The following is a 15,795-nucleotide window of genomic DNA, read 5'->3' on the forward strand; positions in this document are numbered from 1 at the left end:
TTCAGCAGGGGATCTCTGGATGTAGTCCATCCTGCCACACTAGGGTTAAAATGCAATGTAGACAATGAAGCCCAGAGTTCCCTGACACAGGTCAGCTGACTCAAGTCCCACTAACCCTAGGCTTACGTAGCTGTGTAGACATACCCTGAGAGGCAGAAAGCCAGCAGAAGGAAAAGGAAGCAATGGTGAGAGTGGCCCTGAGAGGAAGCCAAGGGACAGAGATTCTGTTGGACACAGAATTTGTTAGAAACACAGACTTGGATTTCTGAGCAAGGAAACTGCCTTCTGTTTGGTTTTTGCCCAGAGTCCAGTGTACATTCTTTGCAAATAAACAGGACTGAACAAAAAACACCTAACTTATATAATCAGTTTTGCCTGCTAACAGAAACACAGCAAGGCTCCAAATATTGGCTAACTCCTCAGACCAAAAAGAGGTAAGAATACCAAAGACATGCAACAACAGCCAGCTAGAGAATTTCCTCTTGTGGGCTGTTGCTATAATGGTACACAGCATTTGCTGAGTGAAGGACATGCTAATTTGCTCCTCTCAGCACTCTCAGGGCTAAATTTTCCTTTATAATTGTCCAAACAAAAGACATCCATGTACAAAGTAGCCATATTTATATGTAAATCCTGTAAAATAGCATGTCTGACTAACCCATTTAAACATGCAAGTGAGTACATACGCACATTCTACTTCTGCAGTTTGGGAGACTGTTTTTGGAAGATGTCAGTCCTGTGTCTAAGTCCTGTTCTAATAAGACCTGCAACTTGGATTGCACACAATGGTATAAATTTCTCATCAATGTTTGTGGCTGCCTCTTAGCTAAGAAACCATCATTTTCATAAGCAATTTAAAGGCAATAGCTAACACAGGCTTCAGTGTATCTGCCAACTAATCTGGAAATAAGACAAGACTTTTAATACGTGAAAAGCAGCAATTGCTCAATGTACTTACAAATACGTATCAGAAATCTTTTTCCTTTTAACATTTTTGCTTCAAACAAGAGGCCATATCAAGCCCTTTGCTTAGAACAGGAAGATAATAAAAAACAACCACTATCCTGCCACACACATTTGCTGTACAACTGAAAGGCCAGATTCTCATTTGTACCGAGGTGCCTTTTGAACTCTCTGGCAGTATAAAAGGGTCTTAAAATGGTTATGAATTATATTTACACCCATTTTAAGACCCATTTACACTGCCAAAGCAGTGTAAAGGGCTCTTGTGTAAATGAGAATCTGTCCTGGAATGCTCCCATAGAGCACACTGGTGAGTGTAGGGATGGCTGAGGAATGGAAGTACTTGACTGGCTGATGGTGAGGTGATGCTTTCCCTTCTTGCATGGGGAAATTCCAAACAGCTTTGCAAAGGAAGGGATGACCATGAAGGAGAAGGACCTTCTGTGTAAATGGTCTAAGAAACAAAGAATAGTTGCAGATAGAGACAGTACCATCTGGCTGGCATCTTCACTGTATCCTAGAAAGCTATTTGTTTTTTTAGCCAAGACAGGAACAATTAATGTTACTTTCAGGCATGATGAAATGGAGGAAAATGTTGCTGACCAAGTCAGAATGAGGACCAGGAGGATTTTAGCTGGCTAAATCCAGGCACTTTATCAGAATGGCATTACTTTGGCAAGGGGAGAACTTTAAGCAGAATAATTAAACAATGGCATTTTTTATTTAAAAAAAAAAAGACGGAAAGCAAAGAAAGTTAAGGGCCAGACCATTTGCCCTGTTGCTCACACAAGCAGTCCTACTCAAGTTAGAGGCCTCTCTTCTCTCTTTTCCCCAGAGGCCTTTGCAACCCAACATCTGGCCCTGCTGTGCATTGGGTCTCCCTGACAACACTCAGTGAGTAACTGTTCATCAATAGAGAAGGGATTCACAATATGATCCTAAACAATTTGCAAACCAGCTCAAGCATTAAATTTTTACAGGCCTGTTGATTTTTTTTTTACTTTAGCATTGTGATTGGATCCTAAGCAGAGGCACTGCTCGCTGTCAGAAAGAGCGACGAGAAGAAAAATCTACGTATTAAGTTCCATCACTGAGTTCTGTTTAGATCTGGATATTCTCTCGCTCTAACTGTGTGTGCCCTGGTCATATGCTTGCTTCTGGGATGAAGAAATAAGCCATATTTGGGAAATTATCTCCATTTTTCTCTTTTAATCCTCACTATGAGGCCTTATACTCACCATGCCTGTCCTGCCTTCTCAGAAAGGCTATCCATGTCTCCCTCTTGTCCCTCCATCCCTCTATCTGAATCTATATAGGATTCTATGATGAGAGGCACCTTGGAAATACTTAAGAAAGATCAATACTACTCATGGGCCAGCTGCAAGGGGCCCCAACAGAGTGATGGGAGGCCCTTCCTCCTGCTACAGGTACAATCCCAGCCTCTGTTGAGCTGGAAAATTAAGGAATAAGCTCAACTTCTGAACTCTGATTATCCAAGCAACAGACGATTGGGGCTGGCCAGGGACACACTTTCAGAACAATATATATGACCGCTTTCTTCCCTAAGTGGTTAATTAATCAAAATAAATACCTGCAGTCAGGAGTCTCCCCTGCCGTGCTCTCTTTGATTTGTTCAGAGAAAGCATTCCAAGACATCTTAATTTGTTGCTATGTGAATGGCTGTGACTTCACCCTGAAGTCTACAGCCTCTCAGTAGGAGCTGCGTGAAACCATTGATTGCTCTTTTGAGAGTATTTGGCATTCAAAGCACAGCTTTTCCTCTCCTCTCCCTGGCCCCAGCCCAGTTTTACCAGCACTAAGAGGTTTGGTATTTGATTTTATTTCTTTACACAACTCTCTGCTCAATGTAACCAGGAGAGTTAAAAGTGGAGCAGAATTCCTGAAGACAACATCCCTTTGCACACTAACACCAAACTTGGAGTGCTCAATGAGTGAAGCTCAGGTTTGGATGGGCCCACAGCGATACAAGGATATCAGGAACAGAGATAGGCTTGTAACCTCTTGCTTTATGTTCTGGGATGCATTGAAGAATAGCCAAGAGCGGACTGTGGGTGCTGACCCCAGGGAAAGGAAGAAGCTACCCCGGCCTGAGGCAACAAGATCTCCCAGAAATCCATAACCCCACAGCAGCCTGTGGAAGCCATTGGAGAATCTCCCAGCAGACCCCCTCCACTCTGACCAAAGCCTGAGGAGGGCACTGAAGAACTTGTTGGCAATGAGCCCTCTTCCCTGGAGGCCTGTGCTGGGGGGAGGGTGAAGAATCTCCTTGCAGGTTCCCCTGAGGTACGGTGACGTGGGTGAGGTGGCAGAAGTCTCTTTCCCAATGCCTGAGGAAATGGGTAAAGATTTGCCTGGATGGAGACCCGAGTCTGAACTGATTTGTTGCTCTGAAGAGGGATTGTTTTGATATGTCAATTCAAAGTCACAGATGCAACCCCCAAAAGCAAAAAATACTCCAGCCAAACAACATATCGATTCAAACAGACTCAATCAGTAAATCAACTTAATGATGCCCCATCCCCATTCCCGCTCCTGCAGAAATCAATTCAACCTGCTAACCCTTAAGAGAAAAATCAATCACATCTTCCCTTCCTCCCTCCCATAGTAGCTACATGCATAACTGCCTGCCTGGATATAAGGCAACCATGGGCTTTTCACCCCCTTCCCACCGTGCAAGCACTATTGGGAACCTCTTCAGTCCAGCCCCCACCCAGGCCTCAGTGGATATGTCTACACTGCATCTGGGAGCCTCCCAGCCTCGGTCCACCATGGGGCTTGTGGGGCTCACTCTAGCCTGCTAAAAATAGTTGTGCAGACATTGCTTTGATGTTCTGCCCTGAGTTGGAGTACAGCTATTTTTACCATGCTAGCACAGGCCCAGGAAGCACAAGTCTGTAGATTCAGGCCTGGAGGCTTGCTCCCAGATGCAGTGAAGACATGTCTGGGATGAGGGTGGGGAGTGTTGGGGTGTTCTTCAATACCTTTCCCTCCCCCGCAATAAACCACTGCTTTTCCAGGAGGTTCTTCATTACCTCCTAAAGCCTCAGTGCGGTGCCACTGAGAGGATCTCCTTTCTCAATAGTGCAGGAAACTTCTGTCATTTGAGGGTGCTGGTGCCCACACTGCATTCTGCATCACTTCTCAGCGGCATTGACACCATCCCTGGGAGTCAGCATCTGCTGACTTTCAGGCATAGGGGCAGTCGGGAAGGCCTGGGGAAATAGGTACATCTTGCAACTCTTTCTAAAAGCAACCAGGTTATTCAACTAAACATTAATTCAAAGACCTATTGTTAAAAATCCACTACATTCCTAACATGCAGAAGGGCCAGCCACCTCCCATGCACCTCCTAATGGCCTAAGGTCTCACTACAGGTAGCCTACCTCAGTTTCCCCACTTGGACTGTTCAGTAAACTCAAAAAACACTTTTGTCCACTCCCATCCCTTCTTATGTTCTGCTTTATTAAATTAACAAATGTTCAAAATAAAGTTTTCAAGTCCATCCAAAAGTCCACACAGACCAAAGGTTTCTCCTCCTCCTCCTCCTCGGCATTTCTGCCTAGGCCCTTTCCTGCTTTTGCAGGCGCTTCCTGGCTGGAGTCTCAGTCCTGACTCTCTTCTAAAGCCTGCTCACTCTTAGAGATCTCTAATCTTGAGCATCATTATTGTTTTTTTATTTATTATTATTCCTCCTCGCCCCTTCATTGCAGCCTCCTGCTGCTCTTTATAGGGCAAGCACAACGATCTCTTCTAGGTATGCCTCATTCCATAATCAGGATTGACTAGCCCCAGCCCTTAAGGGGGATGCTACCCTGTTACAGGCAGCATTAAATGACTCAGCATCAGCCAGCCTGAAAACACTGCAGAGAGCATATCCAGATTGGGAGATACTAAAAACCAACTCCTGCCAGGGTTTTAAAGGTTTTTTTTTAGTGTCTCCATATGCCTTTCTAAACAGAAAATCATCCTCTATCTTCTCCCTTCGAAAATAATTATTAGAGTGCATTAAGAAAACTGGCTCCAAACTCTTTTCAATCTATTGTTCTCATCTTAATTGATTTCCCATTTATATCCTATTCCCTTGTGGACTCAGAACCTACTCCCAAGATAGGAGGGTGAACTTCAAAATAATAGCTCACTGGAAATGCTGCTGGTGCAGCAAAGAATGTGTTGTCATGCCTACTAAAAGAAAAAAAAGCAAAGCACAATTTTCAAGGATTGAGTAACAATAGGGGTGTCATAGTATAATTCCCAAATCTGGACCTTAGCATCCAAATTATGGGTACTAGCATGAATTCCCCTAAACTTAATTACCAGCTTAGATCTGATAGGCTGCCACCAATCAGGACTTAGGTAGAGCGCCTGATAGACTCTGGTCTCCCCAAACCCTTCCCTGGGGACCCCCAAGACCCAGATTCCTTGAGTCTCAAAACAAAGGGGAATAAACCATTTTCCTTCCCCCTCCTTTCTTTCTCCCAGCTCTTTCCCGCCCTGGGTACCCTAGGAGACCACCATGATTCAATTCCTTGAATCACCCCTTCCCCCTCCCTTCTTCCCTGGAGAAAGATACAGAGATAAACACCGAGAGCAGGTTTTTCTTCCCTCCTCCCTTTCCTTTCTCCCACCAATTCCCTGGTGAGTGCAGACTCCCTTCCCTGGAGTCTTACAAAAGATAACCAAAAAAAATCAATTAGATTAAAAAAAAAGAGGAAAACTTTAATAAAGAAGGAAAAACATAAAAATTGTCTCTGTAATCAAGATGGCAAATATACAAGGTTTTTCTAGCTTATAGACAATAGAAAGACGCTTTCTCTAGCAGAAACACAATTTAAACTACTTCTAGCAAGTACACATCTGCAAATGGAAAAAAACAAGTTAAAAGACTATAACCGCCTTTGTTACTTACTAACTATTCTGAATAGATAAGAGACTGTAGCAGGGAGATTGGCAGAAACCTGGTGGCACCTCCAGTCCCATCCAGGACCCAGAGAGAACAACGCACAAACCCAAAACCCACAAACAAAGGCTTCCCTCCACCCAGATTTGAAAGTATCTTGTTTCCTGATTGGTCCTCTGGTCAGGTGTTTGGGTCCCTGTTTGTTAATCCTTTACAGATAAAAAAGACATTAACCCTTAACTATCTGTTTATGACAAGGGGAACTAAATGAAGGGACAATTACTGGGATACAAAACTTGTCATTTCCATGTCAAAATTTGACTCAGGTGGATAGTGACTAAACAATGTTGGGCCTGAGTGCACCAAAGAAGATAGGCGTCTAAGTCCCAGTTTTGGAACTACCCTGATATACAAAACTCCTGCAGAACCCTGTAGGCACCTAAACTCGGTGCCTACATTTTTGCAGTAAAAGTTCCCTAGGTGCCTATGTTTCTGGCTCTGGACATGCGCACAGCACCTCACTCTAGGCACCCAGACACCTACCTCCCACCTAAGCCTCAGAGCAATTCACACCTACATTGTGGGATGGGCCCAATACAATAAATGTGCTCTGAGGCTGCATAGCAGATGGGGCCCCTCAGGTGAGTTCACACAAAGCAGCAGGAACAGGATCTCCCTCATAACTTTTAGCTCAGTGACTAGAGAACCCACCTGGGATATGGGAGACCCCAGTAGGTCCCCCATTCACCTAAGAGGGAGAAGAGATTTGAAGAGGGATTGGTCAGCCCTCAGGTGCATGCTCTAACTACTGAACTATGGGATATTCTGATTAGGGCTCCCTCAGTCCCTCCTGTTGAAGCTGTTGCACTCTGGATAGAGTCACCAGAGCAAGGGGAATGGATCCTGGATCTCCCACCTCCCAGGTGAGTGCTGTGACCGCCAGACTATAGAGTGAGTCAATCTCACTCTTGGAGTCAGAGTCATCTGGGGCAAAGAGAGAGCACAAACATGAGAACGACTATAGTCTGGGAGTAAGAACAGTCACCTTTTTTTTTTTTAATAGGAAAACAAAGTGTATGGTTCAAATATGCATGTGAGACTCCTACAGCAGTTGTGCAGTCCCTTGCAAGATCTTAAGGAGGCACTTTTATTGCAAGCCACTGTGTCCCTTTCTGCATCAAGAACTAAATGGCCTTATGTTGTAGCTGATAAAGGTGCCTTTAACATGCATCCACAACAAGGAGCATTTTGTGTTGATTGGATGCACAGTTCCAGACTAATGGTGCTTTATCCCCACTCCCTTTGAAGACAGCATGATGCATTGTCCTAGTAGGGATTAATAGAAGTGCTACTTGCATTCAGTACTAGATACTGGTAGCACTTCAGACACTAGAACTTCTGCTTGCAACTCATGCTAGAATCATTTAATGTGGGGATTGAGGACGGAGGAGGATGACACAGATACCAAAGCAAGGAGGATGGTACAAGAATCTATACAAACTAGAATGGAATAGATCACCAAGGGAAAGGACAAGTAAAGGACAGAAATGGCAGTGAGGAGGTGGAAGGATGGCAAAGACACGAGGTACCATGGAAAATAGTGGGAAAGAACATAAGAATGGAAATTAAAGAGGGAAAGAAGAGATCAGAGGCAAAATGTGAAGTAAAAACAAGAGATGGATCACACCAGAGACAGCACCTCATCTCAGTAACAGCCAAGAAGCAATGCCACCAGAAAGCCAGTTCTGAAGTACTACTAAAGTGACCAATGTGCTAGGGAGAGGCAGGATTATGCAAAGAGGAGAAATTGAAGTATCGCCCCCTACTTTTAAAATTGGGCCCATACTTTATGTCACCATTCCCGCTAACACATTTCTGAAACTGATCAAGCCCCACTGTGTAACTCAAAACATTATCGGATTATTATAAGAAACAGCATTAAAGCACTGTTGAGAGGTATACTTTCAACATGATGGATGGGCATATAGCTGAGTGCTGACTATTAAGAAAGAGAGTCACACAGCTAAATCCTGGAATCCCACTTTAGAGAAAATATTCCTCTCAATGTCTGAAATAAAATCATAAAGGCCAGAGAATACAGAGTGAAGGGATTAAACTCTGTCCTTGACCCTCCCAAGTCACTGTTTAGAAAAGGGTTCTTAGAGTAGTGAGCAATCTTACCAAATATGGTGCTGCAATACTTAGCCACAATGGGTTTTGAATGGCAACCTTGGCTCTGAATTTATGGCTTTTATGAAGTTACATCATCTCTGTTATTCCACTTGGGAGCCGCCCAATATTTGATACATTTAGGACTGTACAGTGAGTTAAGAGTGTGTCCAGGGCATCCAGCCTCTCCTCCAAAGAGGCAACAGAGCATAAAAATTCTGTTGTGCTTCAAGCAAGATACGTATATGCTAAACTTACTCCATTGCTTCATGTTGACAAATTCAAATAGATATTCCACTTCCACCACGTAGAACCTTGTAAAGACCATGGTATGATAGGCAGAGGCTAACTAGTTAAGAGTGTAGGGGGGTTTAATGCTCCATTTCAAAGCAGACTTTTTAAATTTTTGGAGTGTGTAAGGATACTGATCAAAATGAAGACTTGTACTCTGATCACGTAGGCACAGGTGAGAGGTATTTGCGGAAAGAAGGAAACAATAGAAACAGTGAAAGGAGAAAGGAATGAGTTAGGAAAGGGGGAAGTATTAGAGATTAAAGTTTAGAAGATCATAAAGAAACAGACCATACAATGTCTGTTGCTCCATTAATAGAGTAAATGCAAGAAAAACCTATAAGCAAGTGCAATTAATCATTGATGAGTTCATCCACTGACAAGTAGTTCAAGACCAGATCCCAGAACACCGTATTAAAATGTCATGTTTCTCCTAAGCACTGGGGAGTAGGGGAATGGTGTTCAAATTTTGCAAGGCTCCAATACTCCCAGCTTGAGTGGTGGGGAAGGGAAGAGGGGCACTTCCTTTATTAGGAAATGTCATTTCAAGAAGATGAAGGAGATTTTTAACACTTATTTGTGGCCGTGTGTCAATTTATTGGCATTTGCTGGATTTAAGAGTTCTGCCTAGAAACAAGTACAGTGCAGCTAGGTGCTATACAAGGTTTCCTCATACAGTTTTGCCAATGCACTTCAATGGTGCTCTGCAAAATCCCTTGTTAATTACAGTTGTGGACCCCCACAACATTGAGTCAATGCCTCTCAAATCTAACCTTCCCACAATTCTCTCAGCACACTCAGCCTTGACCCGCAACACTCCTTAGTACTCCAGTCCTGGGTTTTTTTTGAGCAGTGACTAACACTTGTCCAGTACTGTGGGTAATGGCATGGTTATCTTATGAAGCGTATGCACTGGCAGGCAGAGAATACTACCAAACTCACTTCATTTGTGCCCAAGATTGTGTACAACTCTTCTGAGGTAATTCAGCAAATGATGTCACCCCAGTAACTACTTTATTTGCCAAATATTTTCAGGATAGAACAGGAGAGATTAAGTTCTGTTTGAGCATGACACTAAATGCATGGAATTACATAGTGGTTTTGTAAGTGCAGTAGCATGCATGATTTTGCATCTGAAATCATAATGTAATGCAATGCGACACAATAAACCAGCTCCGTTAGAATGTCAAAAATATGGATAAAGACTGACATTCAGTGGCTCTTTTACATTTTCTAAATAGGGATATGGAAGTTCCATCTCCATATTGTTTACTACTGGCTTAAAATAGAACTACAAACACACAGACGGCCTGATTCTTATTTAGATTAAGGCCCCTTTTCATGAATCTGGCACTGGTAATTTACACCCACTTCAAGGGCCCTTTACACTGTCAGAACTGTGTAAAGAAGCCCTTATGCATCTGAGAATCAGTCTCCAAACAATTAATTTAACTATTAAACATTACAGTTCTTTTTCAGGCAGCACTGGCTAGAATCCAGTAGTTGGTGCTAACTGACATTATTCCTGTAACCCCATAAGTTACCAATGAACTTAATTCCTAGCTTCAGAGGGGTAGCTGCATTAGTCTGCATTTGTAAAAAGCAACAAAGAATCCTGTGGCATCTTATAGACTACCAGATGTATTGGAGCATGAGCTTTCATGGGTGAATACCCATTTCGTCAGATGCATGTACCCACGTGTCTGACGAAGTGGGTATTCACCCATGAAAGCTTATGCTCCAATATATCTATTAGTTTATAAGGTGCCACAGTACTCCTTGTTGCTTAATTCCTAGCCTGTAACACTTCTTTCTGTTCCATTCCTGATCTTCCATGCAGCTCTGCCAATGCACTTCATTTCTGACCTGCAACATACCCTTATTCCAGTTCTGGGTTCCCATGCAACTCTATTAACGAATGTATCTTCACCTGCAACTAACCTTGGATTCTTACATGTGGAAATCCATAGGTGTTCTGACCAAACAAACATACAAGACCACCAAACTAGTTTTAGTAGTAGTCCAAACTAGCTTGAAAGCAAAAACCAAATGTAGTCATTCTCTTCACCTTCTCATGTACACTGCCTCTCCCCTAATAGTCATAATAATTTAGCATCACCTAACCCATGCAAACTCTTTTGAGCGTGTACGCTTCTTCCCCTAAGCTGAGCCCCAGTGGTGATGAGGTACATGAATCACGCTGCAAATGCTTTTAGTGCCTCAAGTTTAGCTGAGCAAAATTCATTTTGCAAAATTTGGGGTAAAGACCTAAACACAGACTTGGCTTTTACTACATTGAACTTTAACCGATATGAATTTGAAGTCACAGATGAACTAAATATGAACATCAAAGTGCTATCTTTGCAAAGTTGCTTTTCTCCATCACAGGGATCATCAAACACAGCTTCCTAACTCGTCGTCTGTTCCATTTTTAATCCTTCATCAATATCAATAAAACAGGATCTTACCTTGATCTTCTGAAGAGACGGGTGGCCTGGAAGAAAACAATAAAGATCAGTCAATCTTTTGTATGATGAAAAGGCTGCAGACAGGGTTCAGTGTCACCCTAGAAAATGGTGCAGGCATGTTGGATATGAGGGAGCTGAAATATTCCAATCCCAGCTTCTCTCAGTAAGAATGTCTGTAAGAGGGGTGACAAGAAGGGAGATCTCAAAGCTATTTCAGGAGCAAGGCCTCCTAGCCAGAACACTTTTATGGAGTAGTACCACAGTGCTGGGCTGGTTGTAAGGCAGCTCATAGCTACTTCAGCCCTTAGCAAGAGTTTCTGTAACGTCTAACTGTGTGGGAAGTCTCAGGATCTCCAAGCAGGTTTCAGGGTTGGAAATATCTGAGGAATAATGGTCATGGTGAGGAAGTAGTTTCCCAATCGCACCGGGAGTCACTGCAGGGAATTGTGAAGGAGTGCTGGCTGTTTGGACAGCTCCCCAAATCGGGTTGCTAGAGGGACTAATGGAAGAATAATGGCTGCAGAAGAACTCACAGAATGTACAGCCCCAGATTCTCCTAGCGGTGATAGTGTAAAAGCACTAGCAGTAAGTCACAGAAGATGGAAGCATTTTAACAGGAGCAATGCATATAAGTTTAGATAATAAAGAGCCCTTAAGATATATCTGCTGAAACTTTGGATACATTGAACTATCGTATAATACAACTCAATGGCAGGGTTCTGGGGATTGAGGGGATACACAATCACTGACTGAAAGGTTTGAAAACATTCCAAGAGTGATGAGGTATGAAGTGTGGTCAGCTAGTCAGGTCCTCAGCTGGCATACATTAGGATAGATTGCCTTACATTGGCAGAATTATCTCAGTGTACACCAGCTGAAGATCTTACCCTCCATCACCTGTGATCAAAAATAAAAAATAGCACACACAGATGAATGCAAAGTACTGTACTTCATTTTTCTCCCAACATATTAGCATGGGGCAGTAGGGCTGGGGTTAGCCATGTGCAAAAATTTTTGGATGTGCTTTGGCTATTTAAACTCAGTTTGGCAGTGTACTGTGGGTCTGGCCATCACCTGAGCCATTCCTACAAGATGACTTTAAAGTAAATGTACATTCTTGCTGCCAAGAAAACACAAGAGCTAGTTGCTAGCATGGTAAGGCTTCTGTTTTCTTTCTGACATAGTTTAATTTTACACTGATGCACAAACATGACAGATTACTAAGATTAAACAAATGTCAGCATTGCAGGCAAGGTGATCAAAGCTGGAGTCAAAAAAGCATCTAATGGTAGGGGGTGGGGAAACAGAAAACATAACAGGAGCAAAAAGGGTATGTGTGTGAGAGTAACAAGTGGGGATAGAGGAGTTAAAAGCTTTGAATTCAGAGGAATAAAGAAATCGAAGGAGGAGTCACGATCTCCTTCCATAACAGGGGTCTGAGGATGAAGGACTGTAGGGCATCAGAGTCAGATAGGCATATATGTAGGTGCAAACATGAAAGATGGAGAGGGAAGAAGGAAACTTCTCTAATGAGGTTTGTATTTTTTTTTACTTTTTAAAAAGAAGAGCTTTGCAGGGAAAGAGAGAAAAGAGTTACACTCAATTAGAGAAAATAAAGGAAAAAATCAGATTGCCTAATGAAGATTACGACCATGCCAATATCCAGAGTATCTGTATAGATCAGAATGAATCAACCTGCTGCTACTGTTAAAATCTCTGACTGCTGCTGAAACCTCCTAGCCATGTCCTCTGCAGCCAAACAGGCCAGGTATATCCTGCCATTCCAATAATTTCCATGCAACATGGCAATATTGTATGTAACTCAGAGGACAGCATCCAAAATATTAAATGTTTTAACTGCCCCACAGCATTAAGCAGTAATTGTCAGTTTCACAGTATATTCCCTTCTTCCCACATGCCCCCAGTAAGGTATACAATTCTGCAAACATAGAAGGCTAAGTGATGTAGGATGGCAGATACCAAGAGGTACAATTCCGCTCTCCCTTTGGAAAGATACAACCAAGCAAATAGTTACAGATAGGACTCTCACCAGAATTCTCAGCTGTTCTATCTTGATGCCTCACCTGCCAAAGTGGTTTCACACAATCTGAGGCATTTATTCTTTTTGTTTGTTTCTTAGTCACACAATCTTATCACTTTCCTTGTGCAGGGCAACAGTACAGAATAGGACACACTATCCTATAATTCAGTTAGATTACACCTGGGAAGACATATGCTATTATCTCTAAAGCACCCACAAGGAGAAAAATACAGAAAGCAAGAGAGATATACAGCAGGAGACCACTTTAGTAAGCACAAGACTTGTATTTATCATTTTTAAAACTAATGGTGATATGTATGCAGCCCTGAAAAGTGCTTGCAGATCTATGGATGAGAAAAGCAATATATGAGATATTTATTATTATTATTATTATTATTATTATTGTTTTCACTTGATAGGCTGCAGAAGGATTGTTTTTTGTAGGTAAGGTTGTTTGTTTTTAGTAAAGAGTTGGGGAGTTTGGTCTCTTTTAGCATTGTTTTGTTCCTTGCAGTCTATATAGTTTAAGGCAGGGATTTTCAGCATTGCCTAACTTTGCTTCCACTAAAACCAATGGCGTTTTACCAATGACTTTACTGGGAGCTGAGTTAGGCCTATACCAAGCACTTTGGAAAATACATCCTAAATTGTCAAATGCTTAGTCATTCTCTGCCAGATCTTCTGGTCCACCCAAACCATGCTCATTACAGGACTGGAGAAAGGAAGGAATCAAATATGGCCTTAAGCCTAATGGCTGCTTTATGTTATGCCCAGTTGCCCCAGAGCCAATAGGGGGCATATTTTTATGGGAGAATAATCTGAGCCATAGTCTCCAAAACTGATTACATCTTCAAAACGACTTGCCTAAATTAGTTGTGCCAAAGGCAGGGCTCCCTTTCCATCCACAAGTGTGGAAGAGAAACATCAGACTTTGTTTGGTCTTTGTTGAGCTCTACTGTATTATTACGTTGCTGGAGATGGGACCAGCAGCAAAACAACTAGCTAGAAGGCAGGATGGCCAGTTCTTGTGGACAAGTAAAAACTGCAGGACTAGCAGAACCGTGACCCACAGATCTTGATATTTCCATTCCTCCCTACTTCCCTCTGTAGTACCAACAAAGTAGGCCTTGGTCCTACATTTCTGTCACTAGCTGGCTGCCCAAAAGCTGAAAAAGCTGGTGAATTCTGGGAAATTCAACAGAGAATTTGGCCCTTGATTTCCAGTTGGATAGGGATGTAACTGCAGCTTTTCTGAAGGATACAGATCGGGATAAAATGTCAAAGTGCAGCCCCAAAGGAATACTGTGTAGTAACACCACCATTTTAATGGAATTTACAAACACCAAAAACTAATAGGAAGACAATGCCTATAGTTGCTTATTTCCAGGATAGCAATAATTAGTGATGCCAACTGTAATGTAAGTGCCACCGCCTTGATAGAGATGCCACTTGGAGAACCTATTTCCCTGACACCTCTCCCCCTCCCTCGCTTGCCACATCCGTGTTTGTGCAGAGCAATGCTCTGACATGTTAGTTTATGGAAGGACAAAGATGGCTACACTAGGGGTGTGGGAAGAAGAATGGTGGTGCTATCATGTAGCCTCCTTTTCTTTCACACATTGCATTCTCCTTTAATGAGTCTCCGACAGTTGAGTTCCCCTCTGTACTGCACAGTGGACAGGATGCCTCCGAATGGGTAATTGCACTTGCAGTTACCAATATACAAGGAAAAACTGTGAGTTGACTACACAATTATCCCTTTTAGAAGCACAAGTGCATATTTTGCATGTATATATATTTAAATGTTCCCCGTACGATCACTATCACAGCAAGCTAGACAGAGATTTAGCAGTGCATTATAAAGATCTGAATAATAATCATTTAAAAAAAACCTGTTAATCATCATAATAGACGCCTCCAGGAAATTAAACAGCCTGTGCCATGACAAGCATGGTGTTCATCTGCCTGCAACATAGCATCAGGGCCCAGGGATTAAGGGTATGAGCCAAAGCTCATTGGAGTCTCTCCAATGGGTTTTGGATCAGGCCCTCTCACAGGATTAATTTCCAGTATGGCCAGGGCACTTTCAGCATCATGCAAACATTCCACAATCAGCGAAGCACTTACAGCAGCTATTTCCAAATGCTCTTTTCAATCTGCGGGCGTGAGGTTTATTCAGCACTGGAAGGCTAGGGAAGGGAACATTTATTTGTAAGAAGGGAAAATGGGGAGTGTTGTGATGTAGAGCTGTGCCTACAGGGGCCTGAGAACCTAGAGAAACCCAGCCAACCTCCTACAGGTAAATTCTAACAAAATTCCAGTAAATGAGTACCTTTTTCTTGAAGACGAAAGCCCCTAGAGAAACAAACATCGAGCTGATGAAAAACAGCTATTTTTATCAAAAAACCTGCAACCGATACCATTTGCGCCAGGGCTACTTAAAACAAACCGCTTACAATTTAAAGGCCAAATAACAACCTGTGTGCAGCACTTACACTGTTTTCCTATGATCTCCCCCGCACACACACTTTTCTCTACTTAAGTGATGTAATGCTGTAAACTTGCTAACTCACTCTATTCTTGCCAGTAACTAAAGGTAGTGGGCTGGAGGAGGGGAGAGGGGAGGCTTTAGACTAAATCTGTTCCCTTTCATTTTATGTTTTTGTATATATCTTCAGAACTGTAAATCACCTTCCTGATTTAAACTAATTCACTTAGACCTCAGTTTTAATTAAAGAGAAGTTTTAATATATTAAACATTATTCAATGTGCGAGGTCCCCCACACCCTGGCACCTGCACCTGTCACTGATATGGTCTGGGACTGGGGTAGCAGTGAGCTCCCACAGCCAGCACTTCCAGCGTGCTATACCGCACCTCCTGATGGGAGACAGTCAGGCTGGAGAAGCTGCACAATCTTCCATTCCATGCAGCACCTCCTACTGGG

The 15,795-nt window shown here is 42.7% G+C and overlaps 1 protein-coding gene across 3 annotated transcripts in view; it reads right to left on the minus strand.

Moving 5' to 3' along the window:
- Positions 1-15,795, minus strand: part of DGKI (diacylglycerol kinase iota) — a 305,312-nt gene that overhangs the window by 24,686 nt on the left and 264,831 nt on the right. For all 3 annotated transcript variants that reach the window (XM_030543871.1, XM_030543854.1, XM_030543862.1), the window contains one exon: positions 10,810-10,835. In XM_030543871.1, the coding sequence (XP_030399731.1) occupies positions 10,810-10,835 (26 nt within the window). The remainder of the gene's footprint in view (positions 1-10,809; positions 10,836-15,795) is intronic.

This window comes from Gopherus evgoodei, chromosome 1 (genome assembly GCF_007399415.2).
Source record: "Gopherus evgoodei ecotype Sinaloan lineage chromosome 1, rGopEvg1_v1.p, whole genome shotgun sequence".
Classification (NCBI taxonomy): Eukaryota; Metazoa; Chordata; order Testudines; family Testudinidae; genus Gopherus; species Gopherus evgoodei.